At 47.4% G+C, this 27833-nt stretch overlaps 10 protein-coding genes across 11 annotated transcripts; 5 read left to right on the top strand and 5 right to left on the bottom strand.

Annotated features, from left to right (window-relative positions):
* Positions 1 to 1127: 1127 nt before the first annotated feature.
* Positions 1128 to 2855, bottom strand: GL218_06766 (Zinc-responsive transcriptional regulator ZAP1; the record flags this gene model as incomplete). Its single annotated transcript, XM_033583493.1, has 3 exons — positions 1128 to 1438; positions 1498 to 1644; positions 1694 to 2855. The coding sequence occupies 3 exons, from the start codon at positions 2853 to 2855 to the stop codon at positions 1128 to 1130; spliced, it is 1620 nt and encodes a 539-aa protein (XP_033433673.1).
* A 1388-nt stretch (positions 2856 to 4243) lies between these two features.
* GL218_06765 (uncharacterized protein) lies at positions 4244 to 4690 on the top strand (the record flags this gene model as incomplete). The annotated part of the gene is made up of 2 exons (XM_033583492.1): positions 4244 to 4447; positions 4529 to 4690. The coding sequence occupies 2 exons, from the start codon at positions 4244 to 4246 to the stop codon at positions 4688 to 4690; spliced, it is 366 nt and encodes a 121-aa protein (XP_033433674.1).
* Positions 4691 to 4910: 220 nt separating this feature from the next.
* Positions 4911 to 8701, bottom strand: GL218_06764 (Pre-mRNA-processing ATP-dependent RNA helicase PRP5; the record flags this gene model as incomplete). 2 transcript variants are annotated; one of them, XM_033583490.1, is made up of 5 exons in its annotated part: positions 4911 to 7597; positions 7652 to 8048; positions 8108 to 8171; positions 8219 to 8319; positions 8531 to 8701. In XM_033583490.1, the coding sequence occupies 5 exons, from the start codon at positions 8699 to 8701 to the stop codon at positions 4911 to 4913; spliced, it is 3420 nt and encodes a 1139-aa protein (XP_033433675.1). The 2 variants fall into 2 exon arrangements, with proteins under 2 accessions (XP_033433675.1, XP_033433676.1); XM_033583491.1 differs by having other exon boundaries at positions 8108 to 8467.
* A 743-nt stretch (positions 8702 to 9444) lies between these two features.
* On the top strand, positions 9445 to 10537 carry GL218_06763 (putative hmg box protein; the record flags this gene model as incomplete). The annotated part of the gene is made up of 3 exons (XM_033583489.1): positions 9445 to 10005; positions 10056 to 10367; positions 10427 to 10537. 3 exons carry the CDS (start codon positions 9445 to 9447, stop codon positions 10535 to 10537), a joined length of 984 nt encoding a protein of 327 aa, XP_033433677.1.
* A 495-nt stretch (positions 10538 to 11032) lies between these two features.
* GL218_06762 (uncharacterized protein) lies at positions 11033 to 11709 on the bottom strand (the record flags this gene model as incomplete). The annotated part of the gene is made up of 2 exons (XM_033583488.1): positions 11033 to 11636; positions 11705 to 11709. The coding sequence occupies 2 exons, from the start codon at positions 11707 to 11709 to the stop codon at positions 11033 to 11035; spliced, it is 609 nt and encodes a 202-aa protein (XP_033433678.1).
* A 2741-nt stretch (positions 11710 to 14450) lies between these two features.
* On the top strand, positions 14451 to 18141 carry GL218_06761 (Rho-type GTPase-activating protein 1; the record flags this gene model as incomplete). The annotated part of the gene is made up of 4 exons (XM_033583487.1): positions 14451 to 14801; positions 14855 to 15551; positions 15604 to 17639; positions 17704 to 18141. 4 exons carry the CDS (start codon positions 14451 to 14453, stop codon positions 18139 to 18141), a joined length of 3522 nt encoding a protein of 1173 aa, XP_033433679.1.
* Positions 18142 to 19320: 1179 nt separating this feature from the next.
* GL218_06760 (Sterol-4-alpha-carboxylate 3-dehydrogenase, decarboxylating) lies at positions 19321 to 20507 on the bottom strand (the record flags this gene model as incomplete). The annotated part of the gene is made up of 2 exons (XM_033583486.1): positions 19321 to 19959; positions 20022 to 20507. 2 exons carry the CDS (start codon positions 20505 to 20507, stop codon positions 19321 to 19323), a joined length of 1125 nt encoding a protein of 374 aa, XP_033433680.1.
* A 1025-nt stretch (positions 20508 to 21532) lies between these two features.
* On the top strand, positions 21533 to 23309 carry GL218_06759 (Ubiquitin-conjugating enzyme E2 Z; the record flags this gene model as incomplete). The annotated part of the gene is made up of 8 exons (XM_033583485.1): positions 21533 to 21565; positions 21631 to 21664; positions 21730 to 21824; positions 21885 to 21906; positions 21969 to 22065; positions 22126 to 22137; positions 22197 to 22365; positions 22422 to 23309. The coding sequence occupies 8 exons, from the start codon at positions 21533 to 21535 to the stop codon at positions 23307 to 23309; spliced, it is 1350 nt and encodes a 449-aa protein (XP_033433418.1).
* A 711-nt stretch (positions 23310 to 24020) lies between these two features.
* On the bottom strand, positions 24021 to 25028 carry GL218_06758 (uncharacterized protein; the record flags this gene model as incomplete). The annotated part of the gene is made up of 1 exon (XM_033583484.1): positions 24021 to 25028. The coding sequence occupies one exon, from the start codon at positions 25026 to 25028 to the stop codon at positions 24021 to 24023; it is 1008 nt and encodes a 335-aa protein (XP_033433417.1).
* Positions 25029 to 27359: 2331 nt separating this feature from the next.
* Positions 27360 to 27797, top strand: GL218_06757 (uncharacterized protein; the record flags this gene model as incomplete). The annotated part of the gene is made up of 1 exon (XM_033583483.1): positions 27360 to 27797. The coding sequence occupies one exon, from the start codon at positions 27360 to 27362 to the stop codon at positions 27795 to 27797; it is 438 nt and encodes a 145-aa protein (XP_033433414.1).
* Positions 27798 to 27833: the final 36 nt, after the last annotated feature.

The following is a 27833-nucleotide window of genomic DNA, read 5'->3' as shown; positions in this document are numbered from 1 at the left end:
ATTACCGTCTTATAGCATCCAAATCCAGGACTCTTTTACCTAAGCATCAGCATTTATGCCCATTGTAGGTTACACTTATCAGCGACGGTATTTCAAAAACAGCTCTTTACTAATTTCACAATTACGAGTCCATTGGTTTATCAAAATACCACAAGTGCTAATAACCAATAACAAGCCTAACATAATTCGTCCTTTTTAACTTGAGCCAACTCACCTACACCAACCCCGAGGATAATCTATATCTAAATTGACGTAAGGGATATGCCGTTTAACTTCGATAATAAATCAAGGGACTCGTTTCTCGAGCGTTTACAAACTCCAAGCTTGGCTCGCCCCCTTAATCTCTAGCATTTATGAGCGGATGTTATCAAGAGAATTTATAAAACGCGTACACTAAGAAAGATAAAGGAGGCAGGTTGACGAAGTTAACCATATAAGATCAAGAAAATATCAATTTACCGTAGGATACTTATATACGTAACTCCAGCAAGGCCTTTCCGAATCTGAGATAACTTAGGTACCTATACATATGAATGTAAGTATATGGTAACGAAGACATTTTACTACAAGACATGTCTAATTATTTTGAAATGTCGAAGAATTCTAGACATAGTAAGTTGGTATAACTAGTAGGTAGGCACCTTACTAACCATGTCAGTGAAATCGAACAGTCACCTCATGATAACTAGTTAGATAACCAAACTCTAGTTCAAGATCGGTTGACCTTAGACTACAAGTGCAGATTAAGCCTTCACAATAAGAAATAATATGTAAATGTTAGTGTGCTCAGGCCCCCAAGTCACCATGTCTATGAGATTTACTACGTTAGTTTATACGAGACTAGAATTCGGTGCTTTGTTTAATAAAACGCTGGATTTGATAGATTGAATCGCTGCCGCTCCCGCTCCCGCTTTTAATCGCTCGTATGTACATCATATCATGTATGGTACCCCAAAATTTACCGCTTATAATCCTGACCACCTAGGGCCACGTACTCCTAAACCCTTCAAATGCTATAAACCCAATGATATCGTCCCCCCTGGCCAAGAGCCTTCCAATATGTAGTTCGCTTTTTGATTCATAGCTTGTTCCTAAGTAAACGTAATATAAGTATCCATCCAAGGCTCCTAAGCTTGCATAGAAGCCTGCTGCTCCAGGACGGTGTCACGCGGTGTTTCTGGTGACATAGGTGACAAAGCTGGTCCAGCCGCTATTCGAGTCTTCTGCTTCTTCTTCGGTCTTTCATGTCTGGCCTGATGTCTACGTAACTGGTCGATTCGGATGAACTGACTTGTGCAACCAGGCTCGTCGCATTTGAATTTGTAATCCGGATTATGTGTCTTCCGGTGCTTCGAAAGGTTGGATGATTCGCAGAAGCACTTGCCGCATATATCGCATTCCAATGGCTTCTCGCCGGTGTGAGTACGCTTATGCATAGCTACCTCAGGTTAGTCCTCCGTCCAATAGGATACGAAACGACCGGGTACGTATACATACTTAGAGCACTCTTCTGCTTGAAAGACTTGCCACATCCTTCAAAGTCGCACTTATACGGCGTCTCGCCTGTGTGCGTCCTGACATGTTGGTCAAGAGCTTGTTGCGCCGAGAAGCCCTCGCCACATATTGCGCATTTATGCGGTTTGTCTTGTCTATTGTTAATATCATTCTTGAGAACTGGGTGAAATCGACTTACAAGCTGTGTGGGTTGCAAGATGACGCCGCAGTTTGTTACGAGAGGCGAATACTTGGTCACCACGGCGGGGACAGCCGTTCCAGAGACAGAGGTATTTCGTCTTGCTCGTTAGCAACGAAATGTGGTCACTACACAAGTGCTCATGGAGAGAATAGCTATCATTGCAAACATGACCGCAGATGTCTTGACCCTCTCCCCCAGGAGATATTACCCACTGGCAAACAAGTTGAGTCGTACCTTCAGCCTCAATAAAAGGTTCATTCAACGGAGTCGGTATTGAATCTATCTCAGGGGTACAAGAGAGGCTTGGATGATGGTGGATAGGTAGGGAGAGTTGTTGGGCAGGGTCTAGTTGGTGCTCGGCTGCATCAAGGAAGCGGCGATCGAACTGCTGAAAGTTATGTTGCTGCTGCTGCGAAGGATTCAAAGTACCCGGCGCCCCCAGGTCCCGCAGGGTAATGGCAACATCGTGCTCAGTGTTGGTGTGATTACAAGGTGGGTTATGTGGGGGCAAAGTTAGGTCTGATGGTGTAGAATTATGCCAGCCTTGGCCGAGATTCCATATTTCGTCGATGGCTTGTGTAGTGCTATTGAGGCAGTCCAGGTCGTCGCAGGGCGTACCATCTCCAGAGCATTCTTCCTCTTGGCAGACTTGAGTGGAACAACATTCGCTCGAGCATGAAAATTTGCTACAATTCACGGAAGCGCAATCGTCAGGAACAGGGCGCTGCGGAGGTCCTAAGTCTGTAGTATTGAAGTTGTTCCCGAGGAGTGACTCACTAAAGGAGTTATGATGCCCTGGTCTGATATCGTGATTTAGGCCATACTTCAGGCTCATATCCTGGAAAGGATCCGGATAAAAATTGTTGAATTGTTGCATCGGCTGTTGGAATACATTGTTCTCGAGTAGATGATAAGGGTATGGGAAAGCCGAGATGGTAAGCCGGGTCCTAGGAGGAAAGGGCGGGCCAAAGGCATTCCGGTGTATCCCATGAGGGTTTAAGGTGCCTACGCACTTGTCCAGGCAAGTATCATCATGAGATGTATGGTGGAGATCTAGTGACGAGGGTTCAACGGTATCATAAGAAGATGAGGGGCCAAAGGAAAATGCGTTATCGAAATTATGAGAGTTAGGTGTAAGAGAATTGGTGAGTCTCTCCATTGAGGGTGACGATGTAAGAGAAGGAAGGCCATAAGTCGCATCATTGGGATCGACTGAGTCGTCCATCCCTCCATACATAGTCATGGTGGATGTTCCGACTCAACATGACCCGTTACGGGAAAGGGGATTCTAAGTCGATAGCTTTTTGGTAGAAGATCTGAGGCTGTGAACTAGGTGAAGAAGTTAAGAACTTGATGTCTTCGGTATGAGATGAGTATTGGCCAGTGCGCCAACGGGATATGAGATCTAGGATTAGGATAGATCGACACCGGCCGCACGGAATATTACGAATTGAGGCTCTTCGTCTCGTTCATAAAAGAAGAGGAAAAAAAGTTAAGAGGTAGAAAAGGGTGGTGTGGGCAAATGGGCAGAATTCAGGTCGAGGGTTGAGAACCTTGATGGTCGGGTTGTGACAAAGTTCTAAAGTTTGTGGTACTTGCAGTAACTACGCAACAGTTTTTTTTTTTAGTCAAGAAACACCAAGGTACAGTAACAATAAACTTTAAAAATCACTAATTCCATGCTAGTAGAATATCAACCTCCTGCAACCCCCTTTGTCGTTCCTCCCGTTTGAACCGCAAACAAAGACTCTAAGGCTTGTGGCTCTTTCTTTATGCATTGTGCATTGGTGATGCTTGGTCCAGGCGCAGGATTCGACTGGGTTTTTTGACGCTGACGTTGATTTGAACCAATCAATGGCTATGGATTTGTTAGAAAATGCTTATGTGGGGCTAAACTTCTGTGCGTATGTACCTATGTACATACATACTATGCAGCCCACGTATTGTAGTCAGCATGGCGTATAGTGACAAGTGGCCATCAAGGTTCTTATCTTATAGTGGGTCCCTCCCGTACAGGGCACATGCTCAAAAGCATGAGTTAAATTGAGAGGCTGAGAACATGCAAGTACCTACAAAGTACTTACAAAACTACAACTATACTCCTCTGAAAACCCAACATTGATTCTGTATAAATTATGTACCTAAGATATACGTTCCCCTCTAACCCCACCTCAGCTTTCAGGGTCCTAAAGCTCGTTTCGGTAAGAAGATTTGACATGCCAGCCTACATAACATACATGTGCATCTGCTTTGCCAGTGCGTAAATCTAAGCAGCTTACCTAAACTTTTGCATTACAGATCTTTTGAGCCTCATTTTGACTCATCAAATTAGCACAACGCCTTGCATTTCGTCATATGGAAACACCCGTCCCGCGTCTAAATCGCACTTACCGCATAGCAAACAGACCGCCTAGCAACGTAAAATCCCAGTTTCATCTAGGTATTAGATTACGCACCTTAGCAAATCATTCCCGCAACAGATCAGGTTAAGTTTAGAGAACTATATTGGGTCCGGTTATCCCCACTGTTAGCCTCTGAAAGAAGAAGATGGGAAATATCTGTGGCAAATCGGAAAGTGACAACTTTTCTCAACCCGGTCGCGTCCTCGGTTCCGCCCCGCCCCAACCGGAACGCTCGTCCGTCCCGGCTTCGGTCGGCGGCCCGTCTCGGACCTTGGGCGGAAACTCTCAAAAGCCACAAGATAATAGCGCCGCAGAGGAGGCTCGGAAACGAGCTGCCGAAGCTGCAGAGGTAACGTCTCCTATCTTACCTACCCTGCAAATTTAGTCATATCGCCTATTCATACCATCTGTTCTAAACTGTCATTTATAGGCAAGGGCAAATGCTACGGCTTCGAAGTCTACGGGAAAGCTAGGCACGCAGTTGGCAGCACAGAAGAAGCAAACACGCAATGATACACTTAAGGAGCTTAGTAACAATGAGATAAGGCAACGGGACGCCGACGAGGCAGCGAACGCGAGAACTTATAACTAAGTTAGGTGGTAGTTACATAAGCAAGGCACAAACATATTGATCCATTTTAATTGAAAGCATTACCTAGCGACTCTTCATTCGATTTGAATTGTGTACGTCCGCCTTGTTCTCCGACCTGCCAAACGCCAAACAAAATCCTTTCGTAAATGGAGCACGCTAGTTCTACTACTACTACTATCCATTAACTTGTCCTTAAGATACATACCTAAACGCTACTGCCCTAAGTGACGGTGTATCTACCACCAATGGGGGCCCTATTATCCGCATCGGCGGCGGCGATAGTACCCTCCTTGAGTAAGCGAGTAAGCTCGGCCATGGCGTTAGCCACCATTAACTCAGTATCACCTTCTACCAGAATGTAAAGCTTAGGTTCACCATCAGGCGGTACCTCTTGACCAGGCCGATAAAATGTTCCTTTGTTGGTAATAGACGTTCCAGTCGCCTCAAGAATTTTGGCGACATTGGTTCTATTGGTGACGGCCCAGCGGGCCTTCTGTGGAAAATCGTTAATTTCGAGAGTTGCGTGGAATGCACCTGCGTCTGGGCCTTTGTTGTCGATTGGTTGACCCGGTCTTAGCTGGCCCGCGCGACCTAAGCGAGCATTGATAGCATTGATCGCAGAAGATACCTTGTCCAAGGGATTGCTGGCGCTTGCGGACGGTGCAGGCTCTTCCCTCTTGTGGATAGTAAATTTCGGCTCGAGATCAATCTTCGGAGCAGCAGCAGCAGCAGCATCGCGAGAGATAATACCCGAAGAGGCTGTCTGAATGGCTGACAGAGCCTTATCGCCTTTCTTGTCCTCGCCATTTTTCTCCTCTTTCTTTTCTTCCTCCTCCTCGCCTTCTGTCCGATGGGATTTCCGCTCTCTGAGCCGGGCTGCTTCTCTCTCCTGATCAAGCCTCTCTAGTCCCTTGCCGCCAAAGCCAGATTGATCTTTGGCTTTGCCAGACTTGACTTTATCCCTAAATGCTTTACGCATTTCATCCAGTTCCGGCGGTATTTCTTGTCCACTTTGCTCTAAAGCCTTCGCGATTCCTGGCGCGCAGTTTTCTTGGTCTCTTGTTATAAAAGTGACTGCTGTTCCTTTGTTACCCGCACGCCCGGTACGGCCGGCACGGTGCACATAGTCTTCGAGATGGTTCGGGGCGTCGTAATTGACGACCAGTTTTAGTTGCTTAACATCGAGACCACGAGCTGCCACGGACGTCGCGATGAGGACCGGAATAACTCCAGCTTTAAAATCTATAATGGTCGAATCCCTGTCGATTTGATCCTTCCCGCCGTGAATTGACATGCAAGGGTAACCTTTGCGCAATAGTTCCTTCAGTAAGTCATCTGCCTTCTCCTGGCGTTCCACGAATATTAGCGCTCGAGCATCCTCGTCCCTGTCGTAAAGCACGCCCAAGAGCTCAAGTAGGCGAACGAATTTGGTATTTTCTTCTCGGATCTCGACAACTTGGGTGATTTCAGGGGCGACAACGCTTTTCCCTCCTACAGTGATTTCTACAGGATTGTTCAGAACCTTCTTAGCCAGCGCATCCATGATACGAGGCATGGTGGCCGAGAAGAGAATTGTCTGGCGGTCTGGTCGCATATTCGCGAAGATCTTCATTACCTGGGGCTCGAAACCCATGTCAAACATTCTGTCTGCCTCGTCAAGGACGACATACGTAACCCTCTTTAGGTTAGTCACGCGACCTTGATTCGCTGCTAGCAGATCAATCATACGACCTGGGGTGCAAACCACAATTTCTGCGCCTCTCTTCAACTCGGCGATGTGATCTTTGATGGGCGCGCCACCGTATGCGCAGACTCCGCGAAGGTTCATTGACTTAAGGAATGGTTTGCAGTCTCGGTAGATTTGGGTAGCTAACTCACGCGTAGGAGTCATAATCAAGCTAATAGGACCTTCGCTCTCCTTCAGGGGTCGTTGATCCTTGATGTGCCTGAACATAGGTAATAAGAAAGCTAGAGTTTTTCCCGATCCGGTCTTCGCAACGCCAATGACGTCTCGACCAGACATGATTGTAGGAAACGCTTGCATCTGAATCGGCGTGGGCTTTTCGTATCCTAAGCTATCAACAATATCGAGCGTTTTCCGCGACAGAGCACATTGAGACCACTTTTGGACAGGCTTCGGCACGTCCTTACCAGATACCTTGATCCCGTCCAGTTCAATGCGCAGGTCTGCTAATTCGACATCGGTCATCTCTGATAACTCAGATGGTTCGACCCAGAAATTTTTTCGAACAGGTTGTAAGTCAAGCTTGCTGTAATCAACAGATGGGATGTCCTTCTTCTTGCGAGCTTTCGCCGCGATAGCCAAGAACGAATCGGGGTCCACATTCTCATTCCGGTAGTCATACTCATCGTCGCTGAAATACGCTTCCGGCTCTTGCAAATCTTTGCTCTGGTTGAGGCTTGCTTTGGGACGTGGATCAGTAGCGGGCTTGGTCTCAAGATCATTCATGAAGGCGTCTAGAGGATCAACATCCTCCTCGTCGACTTCCATGACATCATCCGGCTGGGTAGTCTGAGCGGCACCATTCGTTTCTGGAGTTGTTTCTTCCTCGTCTTGGTCAACCTGCATTTCCGTCGTCTGCTGCGCATTCTCTTGCGCAATACGTTCCTCTCGTCTCTCTTGAGCTGCTCGGGCTGCAGCGGCCTCTTCCTCTTCATCCCCGGCGAAAGGAACAGTATCATCGTCATCCTCTTCGTCCTGATTTTCATAGGGTGTATCATCTACGTCGTCGAGGGGTAGGGAGGGTAGCTTAGCAAGTTTTCTGTCTGATGTCTCTTCTTCATCTAGTATCAACTTCCGCTTTTGAGCAACTTTCTCGGTTTCTGCATTTTGCTTGTGGAAACCGAAGCCACTTGTTTTAGCCCTGCTTTGCGGAAGAGCAGACACTTCAGTAATATTATTAGCAACTCGACAGGAGACACACTGGCGTAAATACTCACCACTTGAGACTTGTGTGGTTGAACTGAGGCTTATAGACGGTGGCTGACCGGCAACGGCACCTAGTTTAGGCGCGGCTGGAGAGTGCGCTTTAGGAGCCGACTTTTTAGCGATAGCCTTGGGATCAAATTTACCAGCATATGGGGTTGCTGGTGAAGGGACCTGCGAGTCAGCAGGCGATACTGGCGTCGGAGAAGCTCCTACAGGTGTTGTATTGGAGGGTACAGTGTTAGCCTTTTCGTCCATCTCAGCAAGAAGCTTCCGAGTTCCACCTGGAGTCGGCTCTTTCTGTTTCTCCTTCTCCTCTTGCTTCTTTTTCCATGCTGCCAACTTGGCAAGGCGTTCAGCCTTTTTATCGGTATCAGACTGGGCGGGAGCAGGCTTTGGTTTCGATTCTACCTATAAATTAAAGATGTATTAGTATCTATAGTATAATATAACGAGTTTATAAAACATACATCTGATGGCTTCGCCTTAACGGCATCGCTGGGCGCCGGGCCTCGCTCGCGGCTATCACCTCGCCTACTGCGCGGATGAGAGTCAGCAGTACCTTCGCGTCGTCCTCTGACTCGATCACGGGAGTCGTCTCGCCTAGTTCGGAGATCCCTGTCACCATCACGGTCGCGGCTTCTGCGCCGGCGAGGTTCGGTAGAGCGGTCTCTCTCCCTATCTACGGGGCGATCACGCGACCGTCTGCGGTCCCTTCCACCTCGATAATGGTCATCACCTCGACGGTCTACGGGACGGTCTACGGAACGGTCACGGCGGCGGAAGTCATGGTCTCTATCCCGGTCGCGGTCCCGGTCGCGATTACGACGCTGTAGCAAATAATTGTTAGTAAAGTGAAGATCGCTAGATCTGCTAGATCTATGGTGTCTCACATCGTGTGGGCTTCGAGAGCGACTTCGGCGTCTTAGGTCGCGCCCATAGTCTCGGCGATCCCGATCCCGAAATCGATCTCGATCCTTTCTATCGTCATCTCTACGATGTCTTCTGGAGGGTTGCTGGCTTCCTGCTGGAGTTGGTGAGCGTGAGTCTCTGAGCCGAGCCATGGTTTTTTATATATAGTACGGCTCGGTCGCACTACAATGGTGAGAGCTACCAGAGGAACTCGAAGGAAGCTTCCAGTTAGACGACCAAACTTAATAGAAAGATCACCTAATGAATTGAAGCTCGAATATTTCTCGTGCCTTAGCTATACTAGCAGATTAATCTGGTCGTTTGGGTGTTTGGGTGTATTCTAACTTGGAGGAAGTAAAGGATGAATGAAGAAGTTATTTGACTGCAGGTGAGCAGTCAGTTAATTTAGTTCAGTATATTTTAGCTCAAAGAACCTTCCAACTTTCGGCCGTATAAAAAAAAATCAATATGTGGCTAAAGGGGCTGAAGAATAACCATTGTACAGAATATATGTGGCTTAAACATCTGACTTTTTACGCATGACGCCACTATGTTCGCTAGACAGGTACCTAACCTTAGGTAACCAACTAACCTATGTAGGTAGCTTGTAATTTTACCTAGGTGTGTGGGGAGCTAGGTTGTAAGTGGGTCCGCTAGATAGCAGATAGCACATCACACAACAGAAAAAGCTCAAGCACAAGTTTAGGTAGGTAGCTGCATTAATTTGTCTCAATTTGTCGCGTGTGGAATAAACATGGGTCCGGATTGCGACTCTCAATTCCGTCCTCAACGCAACCAGGTGCCCCTCTAGTCCCACCTGCAAATTACTCTTTTCTTTTTTCTATTCCGTTCAATTCCACGTGAAAATTTCAACAACAAACTTTAGTTGCCTATCATGCTGTCGTCTATAGGACGTGCCGCGATTAGACGGCTAGTCTCTACATCTGCCACTACGACACCCCGCCGCATTGCGATCTCATGGCCCATTAGTCGTGGTCGCGGCTTCGTCCAAGGCTTTGCGACTGCAGGACAACCAAAGGCTTCCACTGCTACTAAGACCACCACCAAAACCTCTAAGCCTAAAGCCACCAAGACTACTAAGACTACCAATGCCACCAAGGCCAAGTCCACCAGAGCCACCAAAGGTACTACCAAAGCAACAGCTACTAAAGCAAGACCCAAGAAAGCAACTAAGGCCAAAGCCACCAAGTCAAAAGGCAAGGGCAGGGCCGTACGAAAGCGAAAGCAATTGTCACCAAAGAAGCAGGCCATCCTTGAGAAAAGAATGCTCAAGAAGACGGCATTATTTGACGAACCAAAGCTCCTTCCCGATAGCCCATGGACTGTATATGTAGCTGAGCAAACTAAGAATAAATCTACGAGCCCGTCAGATCTTCGAGCTCGGATGGTAGAGTTAGCTCAGAACTACAGAAACATTCCAGCCTCGGAGCTACAGGTTAGTAATTTACCATGATACTGATTATAGAATGTCCTAATCATTATTAGCGTCTTGCCGATACTGGTGCGCAAAATAAACTCAACAATGCAGCTGCATATGCGTCGTGGGTAGAGGACCATACTCCCGATCAGACGGTTGCTGCCAACCGAGCTCGTCAACTCCTGAAGAGGAAGTATAACTTCCCCGTGGCGACCTTGAAAGTCATTCACGACCCGCGTGTCCCCAAGAGACCCATTACTCCATACAGTCTTTTCACAAAGGCACGATGGGCTTCCGGAGACTTTGCAAACCGTCCCTTCACTGAGGTCTCCAGGGAAATCGGCAAAGAGTGGGTGAGGTTGGCGGATGTGGAACGCCATGTAAGATTGCCTCATGTCTCTATTTTGATTATTACAAAAACTAACTAGATTAACTATAGGCGTATGACGACCTGGGGAAGGCAGCCAGGGACGAGTATGAGAAGGAAGTTGAAGCGGTTCTGCATCGCAAGCCGGCTAGCCCACGTCGTTCAGCCAAGCCACCTGCGTGATCTGGTCTCCTTTTCCCGCCTATTACAAATACATAAACTAGGTGGCTATGAGCCCTAGAACCAGTGGCCCCTTCATGGTTATGAGGAAAGACGATTGGGGGATTGGCCGGTCCGTCCAATGATTCTCATTCTTCCTTGTGGCGACTCAAGAATTCGTTACATTCATTTCGGGACGATGCAGTGGCTTAACCGTGACTACTTGTTTGACACGGTTTGTACTTGTAAATAGTCCGTTTGTCTCGCAAAATCCATCCCCATTTCCTAACTAATGAGAATCGCCCGGAGATCCCACGCTAGTGATGGCAATAGTGGTAGATTTGTATTAGTATTAAGGCAAAACTTGTGCTGTGAAAAGTATTGGCAATTGAAAATCCTAATTCTCGTTAAAGATATCCCAGTGATATCCTATTCCATACGCCAAACCCCGAGCGTAAATGTTTGTTACACCTAATTTAATTCCCAATCTTTATCATAGACCAGATACTCTTATTAGTATTATTCTCTCGTTTGCATGACAATAACTAGGATATCCTCGCTATCAATCCAAGAGCTGCCAGTATACAGAATCTTCCGCTGGCTGGCCAGATATAATAGCAAGTAGATATGCGCCGTTACCAAGCCCCAGCAGTAAACCCGGAGAGTCTGGAATTCCCTGTCCCTCCTACACGAGACGCCCCATCCCGCAACGCCAGTCCCGACATAGTTTGCAAGGTACGCCCAAGCATCGCGTTTGAGCTGCGGATCCCAAGCCGAACAGTCTACGAGCCAGTACCCGCGTTCGGAAGGCCGCAGGTCTCGTTTACTTTCTTTTGGCTTGTATCGCTTCGGAATATCTAGATCCCGGGCTAAGCTTTCGAGGCCTGGAGTGACGAAGCTTTGTGGGTCGACCTGCGCTACTGAGATAGGAGGTTCTGGCGCGCGGAGTTCTAGACTGTCGTATGTGTATCCGTGGTCGCTTAAAAAGTTTACTTTTAAGAATGACTTCTGGCTGGAAGATACCCTTGGGCCAATGTCGCTTGCGGCTCTTAAAAGGGCCCGCGGGTCTTTGTCGAGAGTATCTGGTTGGTGCCGCTTGGCGGGTGGGGGCTCGGAGTCCGCCCTGGTTGCGGATGAGATGTCTGAGGATCGTATCAAGATAGTCTCCTCGACAATGTTGTCACTAGATACCTCATCTTGGGTAAATCTTGTGTGGTATGCCTCTGTGGCTTTTGTCTCAACTAATCCTCCTGGGCTAGAACGAGGATCACACGGGGGTGTGCAGGGTATTACTGATGGTGTATATGAGGCTAAAAGGGGAATTGGATTATCTTCAGAGCGAGGAAGAATTGACCTCTCGGAGCTACTAAGGGGAATGTCGATGCCGCTTCGTTGAGATGTGGTTTTTTGAGATGGTGATGGAGAATCAAACCGTTGCAGGTAATGCTCCAAGATTCTTGTAGGAGAGGTGAAAGTAGAGATGTGGATAGGGTTTCCTACGTATGAATCTTGCACTTCGCTAGACGGTGTTTGCCATGACGACTGTGTTATCGGTATTGTAGTTTCATCATTGGTACTCGGAGGCTCATCCTCCAATATCCGTCGCGCAAAGACGCGTGGTGAACCGTCATTATCAATGACGCTATTAAATGAGGCTTGTGGTGACTTATACGGGCCAAATGCTTCACTTGATTGTGTGCTAGTGGTGAAGGCTGGTATAGGGGCTTCTTGGGTCCCCTGCCCATCGTCTATATCCACAGTTGAGCATGCTTGGTTAAGGAAATCGATACTGGCGGTTGGCTGGAAATTTAGATAGGAAGAGGCGAGAGATCGATACCAAACATCATCAGCTGCTCTGCTTGGAGCGCCGATATGAATCAAGATTTCTACGGCTGCCTGTTGCTCCATCTATACTATCGCGATCACATTTGTTGAGTACTCAGGTGCATTCCAACGGATAAGTGAAGTGGCCTAACCAAAGAACACCGAAGCGGTGAAAGTATGAGGGTTGAATGAATTATTTGACCGTTACTTCATATGATGTGATTGGATGAGAACCGTAATTATATTTAATAAGCCAACCAGAAGATGTTTACTTTGTAGTTGAGAATACATATCTTATTGAAATAACAACTTAACCTAGGGAGTTAGCAGTTAGCAGAGTAACTAAAATTGGATTAAAATTGGATGGCTTATGCACAACAATTCATATTTCTAAGTGACTAAATTACCTCTAAGTTACCTAGGTAGGTAAGTTAATGTTTCTTTCTAGCCTATGAAAAATTCTTTAATGGATCATTATGCTTGATTTAGTTATTCATAGCTTAAACTAGGTACGTTTGTTTTTAAGCAGCAAACTTAGTATGAGCAAACACATAAATAATACTGTTCTAAAAGCTGAAGCTAGAGGTCCATCTAATCGGACCTGAATCACGTGATAGACCCTATTATGATTCTACCTATCTAGCGGTTACACAACTGTAGAAAGTACCTAACCTTGCACTTGTAAATGTTGGTGGGTTGTGGGGTATCTGAAGCACTGGCTTGACTGGATGAGAGCTTAGGACAAGAGCTAAGATAGGCGCTAAAGGCTATCAATTAGATTGCAGGTGATCCATTCAGGTCCATTATCCTGCGCCTCCTAACCTGCAGACCTACAGACCTACAGACCTGCTAACTCTCCAGCTTTCTTTTACAATCTTTAGTAGGAGTCAAGTCTCCTAGACTCAACTTAGGTTAACTACCTACATACCTCTAAAGGTACCTAAGTTATAAGGAAGAATATTAGGGACGAACCATAATTTACCAAGCTATTCAGCTTTTCTTTCAAAAAACCTCATAGCAACCGCTGGTCGTACTGATACCCGTCTTGTGTTGTCGCAACCTTGAACGGGTTATCAATTGTTTTTCTTTTCCGTTCTTTTTCTTTTCGGACGTTATTCTTCTATCTACCTCCTACTAAGCTTCTACCTATCCTCGGACTCGACTCCTAGCCCCTCAAACATCCTAACAACGGGAAGTCTAAACAGCAGAAGGGACCTCCTTTGGTTATTGGATTGATCTGAATTGATCTTACCTTTACACTAACCTTATCTACCTCTTTACCCCTACTCTCACCTACTTACGCTACCTATGCGTTGAAAAAAAACATTATCCCTTTGTCTTGCATTTAGATTCCCACCAACCCCGGTCTTGTTCCCCCCTTCTACTGCAGCTCCCGCTCCTAGCTCCGCCCTCGAAGGTTGATCTCGCCGGCAACGAACAGTCCATCCTACCTCCCTGTCTTTCCGCTGAAAAGCTGATTACGGCGTTACATACTTCATGCCGTGCTATCGTATCCTCCACGATCGTTTTATCTGCCAACGCATGTTTCGATACCATCGACGTTCTCGATATCCTCGACAAGTAGACGCCTCCTAGCGAAAGCCTTCGTTACCGTTACCCAGATTTCTATTCAAACAAGCCCAAAATTAATCATCAACCAATCCATCCAACTTTTCCTACCGGCCAACTAACTAAAGTGTCCGCCATTTTTCCACCGCAAACCCCAATTCCGTTCTGACTACGTCGCATCGACAAAAAAAAATTACCCGCTACTTGCCTTAACCAGCCGTCAGCTACGGTAACTTCACTGCCACACTCGTTCACTACTAGATATTGGCCGGATCCCGATATTTTCCTTCGTCGCCAAATCCGTATCTCACCTGTGCCACGCCGAATAATTGTTTTCCGGTTCCCGCATCCGCATCCAGTCGCACATCCTGTTGGAGGACAACAAACTTCGCCGTCTGATGCCAATGTCTGACGTTGGACAACGCTACCGTAATCGTGTAATTACCGCCTCGTCTTGTCCTTGAATTAGTTCGGCGCCGAACTCTATTCCGACTGCTTTCCATTTTAAACAGCTAGGCTGAGGTAGGACCTCATTTTGGTCGCCATGATGGGCCCCGACTACGAAGGCGGTCTGGCTGGCGACCGGATTCACAGGCACCCATCGCCGCTACCCAACGAGAACAGCTACCAACTTGACCATGACCGGCCAAATATGACACCGAGCCCATCCTTTTCAAACGGAGCCTTCCCTCCGCCCAGCCTACCGCCTGGCTCACCGTCCCTTAGTGCTCAAGGCGACCCGAGACCAAGCGGTGAGCGCACCCGATCTCGAGGACGAGGCGGAAGAACAGCAAGTGGGCAGCTTCGTATCTGTGCCAAGTGTGGTGAATCTTTAACCGGTCAATTTGTGCGGGCCTTAGAAGGCACGTACCATCTTGACTGCTTTAGATGTCGTGTAAGAGCTTCAATTACCCCTGAGTGATATATTCTGTGTCTGACAAAATACAGGACTGCGGTCAGATTGTGGCCTCCAAGTTTTTCCCTGCGGACGACGAAGAAACCGGCGGCCAATATCCACTCTGCGAGACAGATTACTTTCGACGACTTGGTCTTCTATGTTACCAATGTGGCGGCGCTTTGCGCGGTTCTTATATTACAGCCCTCGACCGCAAATACCATGTTGACCACTTCACTTGTTCACTCTGCTCGACAGTCTTTGGGGCTCAGGATAGCTATTACGAGCATGATGGGAATGTGTATTGCCATTACCATTACTCGACGCAATTTGCCCAGCGATGCAATGGCTGCCAAACCGCTATTCTCAAGCAGTTTGTCGAGATATACCGTAACGGGCAAAATCAGCACTGGCATCCAGAGTGCTATATGATCCACAAGTTTTGGAACGTCCGTCTAACAGCTCCCCAAGAACCTGCTGAGCCCCGTCCCGAACCTGTGGGCCCCGAGGGCCGTGAGCTTGTCCGACAGGAAGAAGAAGACATGGAGAACAAGGTTTATCGAATTTGGAGCGTTTTGTCAGCATTCGAAGAATCCTCAGCCGCATGTATTTCGGACATGCTTCTTCATGTCAGCAACGGTGCATACATGGACGGAGTCTTCGTCGCCAAAAAGTTTATTGTACACGTGGACATTCTGTTCCGATCTGCAGATAGACTTGATCAGACTATCAAGCGATCAGAGATGACTGGTATGAAACACTACGCTTCTAACCGAACAGAGATACTAAAAGAAAATTATAGACTTATCCTACGCGAGAGAATCAAAACTTCTCTGTAAGAAGATTGTAGCCTTCTTTTCATTACTGTCCAAAATGCAAGAGACTACTGGGCGGAAATTGGGCGTCACCCAAGAGCTACTGTCTCTCGTGACAGGTCTGGCTCATTATCTGAAGCTCCTAATTAGGATTTGCCTCCAAGGAACGCTTAGAGTCGAAAAGGAGCACCGCTCTCCAGAAGCACTATTTCAATTCCTCGAAGATCTCAGTATGCTCGAAACAATCAAAACCGATGACGAGTCCTTGCAGATCACATTAGGTATGTCTCGACTCTCTGCTAATGACTCGGATCACTGTACCTTGTGCCGCAAGCCCATCGAGGATGAATGCGCTTTGAGCGGGGATAAGAGATGGCATCTGTTTTGCGTAACATGCGTACGGTGCGGCAAAATACTAGGCAAGAACTTGGCCCAGGCTCATCTACACCGAGACCTGAATATTCTTTGTTCAAATTGCGAAAATCCGGCTGACGGGCATGGCCAACCTTTGGAACGGATAACGAAGCTCCAGCAGTACATATTCCTTTTGAAAGTCGCCTTAGCCAGGTTGCTAGAGATACTTCGAACTAATGGCGCTCTTCCTCGATCCTCGGAAGATCCAAGCCTTAATGACCAAGATTCTCCAGAGGGACGTGTGTCTACAGACGGTAGTCCTGCGATGATTAGATCAGACTCCCGGTCTAAATCCTTTGGTGGCGAGCGGGAGCGACATCAGAGAGAGTCGTCTTATGAGAATACTCTCAATGATGTGCGTAGACTTAGGAGTACGCGTCTCGATAAGCATCTGTCCTCGAGCCTTAGGAAGGCACGAACGTCAAGGATTATGGATGGACCTGAAGGACGCAGTGTTCGCCCTGGATCTGCCGGCGCGGAAATGGGCTCGCAGAATAAGGTTATGCAGATCGAAGAGGATGGAGAGCAAGGCGAAGGCGATACAACCAAGCAATATTTCGGACACCAGGATGCGCTGACTCTGGATGATATTCCTCGAATCGTCGCAGCCGAACAGGCTCGGGAGCAGCAGCCTAGCGCGTATAGAGCATCGCGCCAAGAGCTCTTCCGATCTGCCACAACTGAGGGTTCTTACGGCACTAACAACGAGAGAAGTCTTTCTCCAGGACGAGACGACCAGGGTTTACCAGGGGATCGGTCGCCTCAAAGAGACGGGAGGAAGTTCTTCTCGGAGCTATCTGGCCTTGAGTATTTTATCGTTCGACATGTAGCAGTCCTTACGATGCAACCTATGCTCGAGCCAGAGTTTTCACTTGAGGAATTACTTAGTCTCATCGAGGCAAGAAAGGCGCCGACATTTTGGAATAAATTCGGCAAGGCATTCGGCAAAAATGACACCCGCAAGGCAGTAAAGAAGAAGGGTGTCTTTGGAGTTCCATTAGAATTAATCGTGGAGCGTGATGGCGCCGACTCTACGGATGGTGTGGGACCGGGTGCCCTACGGATACCAGCCATTATCGAGGACACAATTACCGCTCTGAAGAATAAGGATCTGTCAGTCGAAGGTGTCTTCCGTAAGAATGGCAATATCAAGAAGCTCACCGAACAGGTAAATGCCGTTGACAGAGATGGTTGCGATGCCATCCGGTGGAATGACGAAACTCCGCATCAACTCGCAGCACTTCTTAAACGATATCTCCGTGAATTACCAGAACCCTTGATGACACAGAAGCTTTACAAAGTTTGGATAGCAGCAACCAAGATTAAAGATACCGATAAAAGGCGACATTGTCTGCATCTGACGTGCTGCCTACTTCCACAGATCCACCGAGATACATTAGAAGTCCTCTTCAACTTCTTAAAATGGGTGGCTACTTTCCACCAGGTCGATGAAGATACCGGATCGAGGATGGACGTACACAATCTTGCCCGTGTAATTGCCCCGAACGTACTTTATACGAACGAAAAGAGCCCGAGTTTCTCAGACGAGCCTATGACCGCTGTAGCTTGCGTCGAAGAGTTGATACAATTCAACGAAGAGATGTGTATGGTACGTAGAAAGCTCTTTGTATATTTCCCCTTGCATTTCCCCTCGTACTAACGTATAATACCAGGTTCCTGCTGAAATCATGGACATTCTGGGTGATTCAACCTTGTTCATGAACAATGGCGATATTACAACTAAGGAGATCCTCAAGCGTATTGAAACTAGGTCTGCGGGTGGACTCCCTAGACAATACGATAGCAACGAATTCGTAAGACAGCAAGAGACTGGCAAGCGGCCCATGGCTACTAGAGTCGCTACAGATCCTGCTGCATGGCAGCAGGAGAGCAGTGCACGTCCTATTCAAGAGCCAACAATTCCTTTTACGACAGCCCAAGGAGCCCAGCCACAGAATTGGCGCCAACCTGAGAATGGACAACCACCTTATGCAGGCCAGTATGAGCGGACTGATAATCAACCTAAAAACCCCGAAAATGGCCAGCGCCGAGAGTGGCGCAACTCGGGCTGGGGCAGACCAAATAATTCTGTCACGACTGGTACAGGGTAATAATTAGGTTTTAGATCCTCGGTATATATTTCTCCATGTTAGGGCTTGTTCGACTTGTATGGACTACTCGGAGCGGGAACATTTTTATATCTCATCCACGTTCGCCAGCCTTGATTTTCTTCAGGACATAGCATGAATCAGGTGTAGAGAGACTCGACAGCATTTTCGGCCGGCGTTGCGCATCTCTTCCTTTCGCCAAATAGGACTTTGCGACTTTTTTTTTTGATTCGCTTTTTCAACATTTGCGGGGTTTGCCCAGGCGAAGTGGTCGTCTAGTGAACCTATATTCTGTTCTAGAAGCATATTTGCTTTGGGGAGTGGTGTGCCATGTCCGATCAGGTCTGGCAGCAACAGCTTGGAGTAGAGGGGATATGTCTTTGCCTTTCTTTTTTTTTTCTTGGCTTGCTCCCCCGAACGGGTCGGATTTATTCAACGAACTCTTTTTTTTTAACTAAAAAATTCGGATCAGTAGATTATTCCTGAAGCTAGGCAGACCTAGGCTTCGAAACAGGGGGGTTGAAGGAGCAACAAAGGGGGAGTAAGGCAGAAGACAGAAACAGCAGCAACTACAAGTGCCCACAGATATCCAATCCCGATCAGATCGGCTAATACGCCTCGGGCCTTTTCTTTTGTTCGGGAGCGTCCGTTAGGTTAGTCGATAGGTGTGATTGATTGATCGGACCACCCAGGTACCGTAGATAGTTAGCCGTGAAAGGCGAGTCATACTCATCGAATCGTGAGAATGACAAGAGACAGAGAAGCATTCCAGGCCTAGCCTTTCAATTGATAATTCTGAAGTAATTGTGTATGTGTGTGTGTGTGTGTGTTGTCTTGTTTGAAATGTAATATAGGCAGAAAGTTGTATGAGGTTATTAGAGTGTATTGTTCTCGTATTGATGAAATAAGATAATTCTCGTTTTCCATGCCTCTTAGGTAACAATTATTACCCCCCTTTGACGTCTACATACCCTGTATATTAAAGTAAAATGTGTTGAGAAACGAGGACAAGGTTCGTATTGTCTATCATTCGACTCATCATAGATAAACTCAATAACCCCAAATATCCTTAATATTAAGTCATCCACAACATAAATCTCGTATGAATTAGTGTACTATTAAGTTTTCCAGCTTCTACATATATATTTAATACAAATCCGACAATATTTACTAAGATAAATCTCACGATTTTGCTGGTGCAGCATTCTTCTCCTGTTCTAGAGTCCACTTGACTGTCCTTTTGACGCCTTCGCTCAGGCTTACCAGAGGCTTGTATCCAAGCCGGCGCTTCGCTTTCGAAATATCATAGTATCTCGTCATGGTGCTGTAGACGATCCGCTGGCGATTGAAAGTGGGGGCTTTTTTCAGGATCCCAAAGAACACCTCGCTCAAGTATCCGAGCAGGATACCCATCTCCCGACTCATCACCCACACATGGTCGGTGCCCTTCTCTGATCCGGCGGCCCGCCATATAGCGCGCATCAAATCCCAGAAGTAAACGGGGCTATCGTTGGTGATTATGAAAGCCTCGCCGTCGACTTTCTCGTGGTTGAGGGGCGCGGTGGAGGAGGCGTGAGTGACTAGTAGGGCGCGGGCGGCGAGGAGGTGGGCATGGGCTACGTTCTCAACGTATGTGAAGTCGAATAAATTTTGGTTGAGACCGACTTGTACCTTGTCCTTTCCCTCGCGGTAGATCTTGACTGTGTGGAAGACTAATTGTACGTCGCCCTCGCCAAAGATACCGGATGGTCGGATAGCTGCAGTCAGGAGGTCGGATCCTTCAACACGATTCGCTTGTAAGACAAGTTCCTCAGCATGTGCCTAGCCAGAGCCGTTAGTAAAGATGTACGCCATGTTTTAGAAGCCCGGCAATGTAGACATACCTTTGTCTCGGAGTAGTATTCTGTTTGCATTTTACCCCGGATGACAGGGTAGTCCTCATTCGCATTTACGAGATCATCCTTATTATTGCTCATAACACTGGCAGAACTCGTATATACTAACGCTTTGACACCGTTCTGCTGGCAGGCGGCAATCACAGCGCGAGTCCCATCTACATTGACCTTCTTGAATACCTCGTTCGCAACAGCACCGAGACCCTGCGCAGGTGGCGAGGCAGTGTGTATAACAACGTCGGGTTTCAGCTTTCCGAAGATCTTGACTAAGCCATCGGCGTCGGTGATGTCGGCCTCGGCGTACTGGACGCCATCGGATTCGGGTCTTCGGTTGCGTTGGCACTTAAGATCGACAACGGAAACGGTGCACTTCCAGTCGCGTAGGAGAATGTTCACGACGTGATGACCAAGGAAACCACAGCCACCAATGACGAGGACATTTCCTAATAAAGGCTTCGTTGTAGCTTCGGACATGATGGCGAGATAGTTTTATGCAAGCTGTAATTGCTATACTGGAGGACCCTGAGAACCTTTAGCTGTGGGTGTATGTACATAGTATGTATGGTCGGACTATCTTGGTAATTTACCCCCTTTCACCGCCTGGCAATATTGGAGCTCAGGTAATGGTCACGCTAGGACGTCAAATTATTGAAGATCCATGAGAAATTGGGAGTGGGGCGTTCCTGACTCTCCCCACGATGAAGCCAGGGGGGAAACGGGGATAACTCCAGGGTGATAGGTTACGGGATGGTACGGCTTCTAGGGTTGATAGCTAAGGTTGCTTATCACATATCTACATAACCTGTTTGAATTATTAGTGCAGATAGTACCTAATGTAAGTACCTAGTATACATTACATAGTTAGGTATATTAGGTACAAAACCTTATATCTTGTATAAGTCCGGAAGCTGCACTCTTCTGGAAACAATTAAAGACATATACATACTAGGTTAGGTTAGTTTCACGACGCTAGTAGTTGTTCAATAGTGAAACACAATCACAGATTTTAACACGCAGCTTATAAATTTCAGATAATTCTAACAAGTAAAAGATGTTTAACGAAAATATAGGCTTCTTAGGACGGAAAGAAAAGTCTAGAATTCTGCATGTGCTTCCCATTGTACGTCTTATCTAATCTGTATAATAGGTACTAATATATGCGATTGGCTAATATAGCGTAAAACAAGGCAGTCACCCCCCACTACCAGTGACACACTAGACCCTCATAGTGGGTCCCGGTCCTTTCTGCCTGGGGGAGACGCTGGGACCGTTCTCCACCTGCCCGCATTACACCTCAAGAGCAAGCTGCAAGTGCTACCTATTTCGTTGCTTTTGCTTCAATACTTCAACCCAAACCCATAAGACGCGCGCTGAACGAACTTCCCATATTTAACCTTACCTTACCCAACTTCAATACTAATTCTCCCATTCCAGTGACGGCGTTATCAGATCTACCGATTCAATATCCCATTTCGGCTTATGAATAGCTGTTAGAAGCTATGGCGGACCAGTCAATCATCCGCATCACTAAGGTAACGCTATGGCGTCTCACATATTGGAGGGGCAAAGAGGCTGACGAGATTCCTGTTCACCACAGGAAATCGGCGAGCTCCAGAAGAGTTCAGACCTTTGTAAGAGAAACCCTTCTCCGACATAAGTATTCTTATCCTGGTCTAATTATTATTTTAATCGCCAGCTCTCGCTGTAGCATTTCGTGATCGCGATGTTCGAAGTGTCAAAGCCTTAATCATCGGTCCTCACGAGACCCCCTACGAATTTGGATTCTTCGAGGTCAGTTTCCCCCCCAATAACCATATATGATCTGTTACTATAGGTGCTGATATTGCCAAGTTCTCGGTGAAATTCAACAAAGGTTGGTTCTTAACGATATTCCCTCCCAGCTTAAAATGCTAGCTAATTAATGGCATTCACAAGACTACCCCCGGAAGTCACCTGCCGTCACGGGAACAACTACAAACAGCGGACGATGTCGATTCAATCCGAATATCTATGCCTCGGGGAAAGTTTGCCTGTAAGCGAAACAAATACCATTGAACGGCTGTGTCGTGTGCTCTGCTAACCAAGATACTAGGTCAATTCTCGGGTATATAATCCTCCCTTATATACATATATCCTTCGCCGACGAACCTAATCCGATTTTAGTACATGGCGAGGAGAGCGAGGTGAAGAGTGGTCCGCCGCTCAGGGTCTAGAGTCCATCCTACTCTCAATACAAAGTCTCATGTCGGCGAATCCTTACGAGAATGAACCGGGCTTTGAGGATGCGAACGAATCCCATGATAAGAAGAACCAGAAGGAATATATCGCAAAGGTAATTCCCGTCGAAACATGTATACTTCTAGAATATTCTAACGGCAACTTCTATAGATCCGCCACGAAACATTACGCATCTCTGTGATCCAAAGACTGGAAGAATACTTGGGAATCACAGGAAGCTGCCTCTCACCAGCATCTGCAATGGAACGGGAAGAGTACGGCGGTGACGCAGACGACGATACGGAGACGGACGATGCGAGCGTTCCCTGGGAACCGTTTAAGGATCTTTGCAAGCGCCGCTTCCTTTGGTACTATGACTCATACCTCGAAACTATTACCAAGGCAAAAGAAGAGGTCAAGGACGGTCAGCCATTTGCACGCATGCCTTTTGAAGGAGCATCTAATTCTATGGACGGGAAGTTCAACTACACCGAACTTGAAAAAAGAATACGTCGGATCAAGGCTGCTTTAGATGCGGAGTCCGAAAGATGGGCATCAGAAGGAGCATCTCCTAGGACGAAGGATACTACCGTTGCCGTTAACCTTTCGCGACAGTTCGAACAGATCAAGGAATCCTTTAAGCGCAGCGATGTTCCCCACAATGTCGAGCTAGTAGATGGAAACCCCTTTGTGTGGAATCTCACCTACTTCGGACGACCCATGACGAATTTAGATGGGGGTATGTTTCGAATCAAGCTCAACTTTAGTCCCCGCTTCCCTGAAGAACAGCCGAGAATCAAATTCTTGACGCCTATGTTCCACCATCGGATTGCAGCAGATGGTACACCGTGCTACTTCCCGAATTCTAGCCGCCGTGAAGATATCAAGCAGCATATAGAAGCAATCATCGAGGCTTTGGAAGAGGAGCAACCCCCTTACGATCCAAGAACATTAGTCCATCCCGAGGCCCATAAGCTTTACTGGGGCAGCGCCGAACAGAGAAAGTTGTACAACAGACAGTTGCGCAGATCGGTACAAAGAAGCATGGAAGACTTCTAGCGTTCCCACGCGTAACGACTACGGATGACTACCCCGGAGAGCATACGAATGGCTTCCCCGGTTGTATCAGAAAACTACCCAGTGTCGGAGGCTATCAACCTCCGTTACGTATGGCGCGGGTGTTTAAGGGAGTTTTTAGCAACACGTCTATTCCTTGACGTTCCAGATAGGAAGGTGAATGTACTCTCAACGATTCCAGGTCTCGGGGGCTTAAGAATAGGTACGCCGCCGCCGAGATGGACGGCTTCTAGACTAGGATTGATACCTCTTTTGCTTTCGTGGGCTACTTGATAAATACGATAAATTCAATACAAATGCCGCTGTGCGTTTCGATGTATGCTGGCCTTCACTAATTCAATTACGTAAAACGATTAGAAATTTATAAGATCATGTTATCTCGAAATTCGCTATGTAACAATCTTCTAGCTATTTTATTATGTCACCAAACGGAATATCCATCACCCGTAGTAGTATTGACATTTACAGTTAAAAATAGAGCAACTCCTATTCATGACGTCGGGTTCCCAAGACTTTGTACCGTTCTAAACGCGATGCTGTTTTTCATAATATACATGAATTCGTCATCAGCCATGACTTGATAGTCGATTAGCTATGTATCTCTAACCTAATCCATCTCTCTCTCTCTTCACATCTCCAAGGAATAGACTACCCGCTCTAATCAGCAGCCCACCTAGCAAGACTCGGACACTATCATCGCTTAGGCCCCTTAGGCTTCCGCTCAATACGGTCCTTGCCCGGCGCATACGGCGCCGCGACCCCAACTAGCTTCTCCTGCCGTCCGGGCTCCCCCTTGAACTCGTACCGGCCGTCGGGCCCAACGGCTGCTGGGACCCCTTGCGCGGGCCGCGAGATCTGCTCGCTGTGAAGCTTGTCGAGGGACTCGCCGACGACGGCGTATTGCGCCCAGTTGATGGGTGGGCAGCGCACTACGTTTTGCGGCTTGGGGAGCCTGGTCCAGGGACGGGATTGGGGGTTGGGTTGGGGTTTAGGTTGGGGGTTAGGTTGGGGGTGGTGATGGTGATGGTGCGAGGACTCTGACTCTGTGGCGTCGGGGTCGCTCTTAATTTCCGAGTGCGATGCTTCTGAGTTGTCGGTGATTGTTCTGTTGCTGCTTGAGTCGGTGTGTGAAGTTATGGAGGGTGCGGGTTGTCCGGCAGCAGCGGTATTACTCTGTGTGTCTTCCATCCCGTCGTCCTCATCCTCTTCATCATCGTCATCATCGTCCTCGTACGCAGCGCTACTACTACCGCCATATAGCGCGTCGCCTTCCATCCCCACGCGCCCCGTCGTCAAGTCGCGCACGAAGGCCTCGGGCTCGGCGAGCGCGGCGGTCTTGACACGGCTTAGTAGCGCCATGTCGGCGGCGGCCTTGCGGCGCTGCAGCTGCAGGATGGAGATGGCGGATTTGAGGGCCAGGACATCTGGATTGTTGTCGAAGTCGATGGGCTCGGGTGGTGGCGGCGCTATGCCTACTTGATCCTGATGTGAGCTGTGCGTGTATGTCGGCCGTGGCGGGAGCGCGACCGGGTTTAGAGGTGGTGTGATGGGGCTGTAAGTCGGTCTTGGTGGTGAGGAGGGACGCGCGGGGTCTTGCGTGTTTGCGCTCGTGCTTGGGTTCGCGGCCGCGGCGGAAGTTTGACTAGAGGGATGGGTGGCCGCGCGGGCGGCGCCGCTTGTGTTGAGTGTGAGACCCGGCATCGTGGCTCGGGCTCGTGGGTGTTGTGCGTCCAGGTTGGGTGGAATTGCGTTGCGCCGGCTTTGTCTCTTTGGAATAAATAGAATTGATTTATGTAGTTGGGATTATAGACAATCGTAAAGTAATAGCAATGCCTTGTATAGAGAGTATATCCTTTCTTAGAATGCTTGTTATCTTGTAGTGAATTTGGCTTGACTTGAATGTTGTATGAGTTGAAGGCGCATAAGTTTGGGGGTCGGTGTTGCGGCGCTAGATAGAGTGGTCCAGGCTAGGTACCTACATAGAGGGCAAGTGGGGCGGGCTGTCAATGTGTAAGACTGGAGATGTAAAAACCAATGAGAAGTGCAGAAAGCGAAGTGGTGGACCCAGTTAAACAAGGGACTCGGTTCATTATCCGTGTGCAGCGGCAGGTCTGGGATCCCCGGCCACAGCTGTACCCTGCAGATCTTAGTTACTCGAATATTTGCAGATGACGTCTCATTTCTACCATTCGCAGGTGCGGTGTTGTGAATTTCAATAAAATATACATACAAGCGGGCAAGGCAATTACGATATGAGGGTACTTGAACCATCAAATAGATATTATGCCGCACTTTATGTACAATACTATGTAACTACCTCCATTATATGATATTCATAATGATATTCACAATGATATTGTGGCGCTCATAATGACACTGTAAGGGGTGCTTATTGCTTCATCATATATCAGTTCTCAGAGTAGTTAAATTATGATACATGGCACAGTATTGTCTAAATCTACATGATATTAGTAGTCTGCCTACTATGTGCAAACGGGATTTATGTAAGTTGCCGAGAATAATAAAACAATTTTCTTCTTGAACCCACATCTCATCGTCTAACAATTTAACACTGTTGATGCTTCCTTCTTATGGTTTAAAGCCTTGTATGTACATGTTTCCGTTCAAACAAAGGCAGGCAAAGATGAGACCGCACTAATTTAGGTATCTAAGTATTTCAAGTATATACGGTAAGCTCAACTACTACTAATAATGACTGGTCTCAAATTACCCGCTTAGTTTAGTAGCGCGCCTACCTTTAGTCGAGTCGACGTAGATACCTATAACGTTAAATCGTCCCATTTGACTCATTCCTCCTTTCCTAAACTCGATCATTTTCTTTCTAGATATATTCCAGATACAATCGAATGACCATCTCAGATATTCGATCAAGATTTTAGTTAGTTAGATTACTTACAACAGAACCGTGTCATCCAGAGTAAGTTTCGTTCATCCAATCCTCACTATTTGAAGTATTTGAAAGCCAATTCTTAACTTAGGTCAATTGCTTCACGGGTTGTCATACTTATTCCCAATCCACAAGACCGTTAAACAGTCTTTTACCTATCATATGATCAACTCTCGAGAAAACTATACCCTTTAGGATATTTCCTCTTGACAATGGCAGGGTTAGTTGGACGCCTTCGGAAACCTAAGCTACCCACTCCCCTAGGATCTCTACAAGAGAATGATACTACACCAACAGAGACACCCATAACGCCACAACGTTTCAACCCACCTGTCTTGCGTAATTTCTCCTACCCGACCCACGTCGGAAGCCTGAGACAGCCGCCACCATTTCCATCGTTACCAACGGCTCAGCAGACAGCCTGGGATCAGCTGGGTGAACTTTGTAATTTCTCTCCTGATAGTGTTTCCAGAGCACATGAAGCGAAACCCCTCGGGCTCGATGATCCATTTTCCTTCAGGTCTGAAACGGAGACTTACTCTCAATTAGATGACCAGGATAGTGACGGAAACCAAGAATTCGGCATTGGCGTATCATCCGAACAACTTGACCGAGAGTCGCTATCACGGGAAGATCCAGTGCCAAAAAAGAAGCTGCGCCAAAGCAATTTAATAAATATAGCTTCATCTCAAGCCCAAGATTCTTCACGCCTTTAGAAGAGTGCTGAGAAAGGAGGGCTGAAAGATAAGGCCTTAAAGTTGACCAAGGGCCAATCACTAGGAGATCGTATCTTTCCTCAGGCATCCATTATCACATCCCGTCTTAAACGGAACTCATCCGGCCAACACAAGACAACTGCATCGCTGGACACATCTACACTTATGGGACTGCCTCCCGGTAACCCTGATCGACCCGCATCAAGTTCAGGAGTTCCACTCATCGATACCACTGTTAAATTACCAAACATAACCACAAGATATGTGCACTTACCAGTAATGGACTCGCAAGGAAGTGCATCGGTAAGACAAGGGGAAGGGACACTGGTATCGCAAGTCACAGGAGCAATGGAATCTCTTAGAATGGATCCTACTTACCATAAGAAAACCTCGCACAATCATAGCGGAATGAATCGCAACACTCTCGAGAACGCTGGAAACAGAAAAATCAATGATCCGCCGGCTGAATTAGCTGAACAGAAGAAGAATGGTAAACGCCGCTGGATGTCTCAACTTAAGAGTTGGGTTGCTGCTTCGGAGCCGTCGGCTCAGGCCTTGAAACAGTATAAGAAAGAAACCTACGACAGGGCTCATCTCTCTCTTGATGACCCTCAAGCGAATGCTAAGCTTCACTTACCAATTGGTACCCTTCCACCGAATACAATTAAACCAGCCGGTTCGGGACCTGATCCTGAGGAGATGTTCTTGAAACGGGCAGAACAACGGAAAAGGATGCGACGTTCGGGCACCGGGTCTTATGAAACTTACCAAGGCTCGAAATCGAGTTCCAGTCGCTATTCGGCTTCTAGTAGCACTGCCTTTGGTGCTGCAAGAGAGGTTCTGTAGTGATAACCAACTAAACAAACTCCACACTAAACGATA

This window comes from Daldinia childiae (genome assembly GCF_008694065.1).
Source record: "Daldinia childiae strain JS-1345 chromosome Unknown Scaffold7, whole genome shotgun sequence".
NCBI classification, from domain to species: Eukaryota; Fungi; Ascomycota; class Sordariomycetes; order Xylariales; family Hypoxylaceae; genus Daldinia; species Daldinia childiae.
Note: the sequence above shows the minus strand (reverse complement) of the source record. Positions and strands in the feature narration are given on the sequence as shown.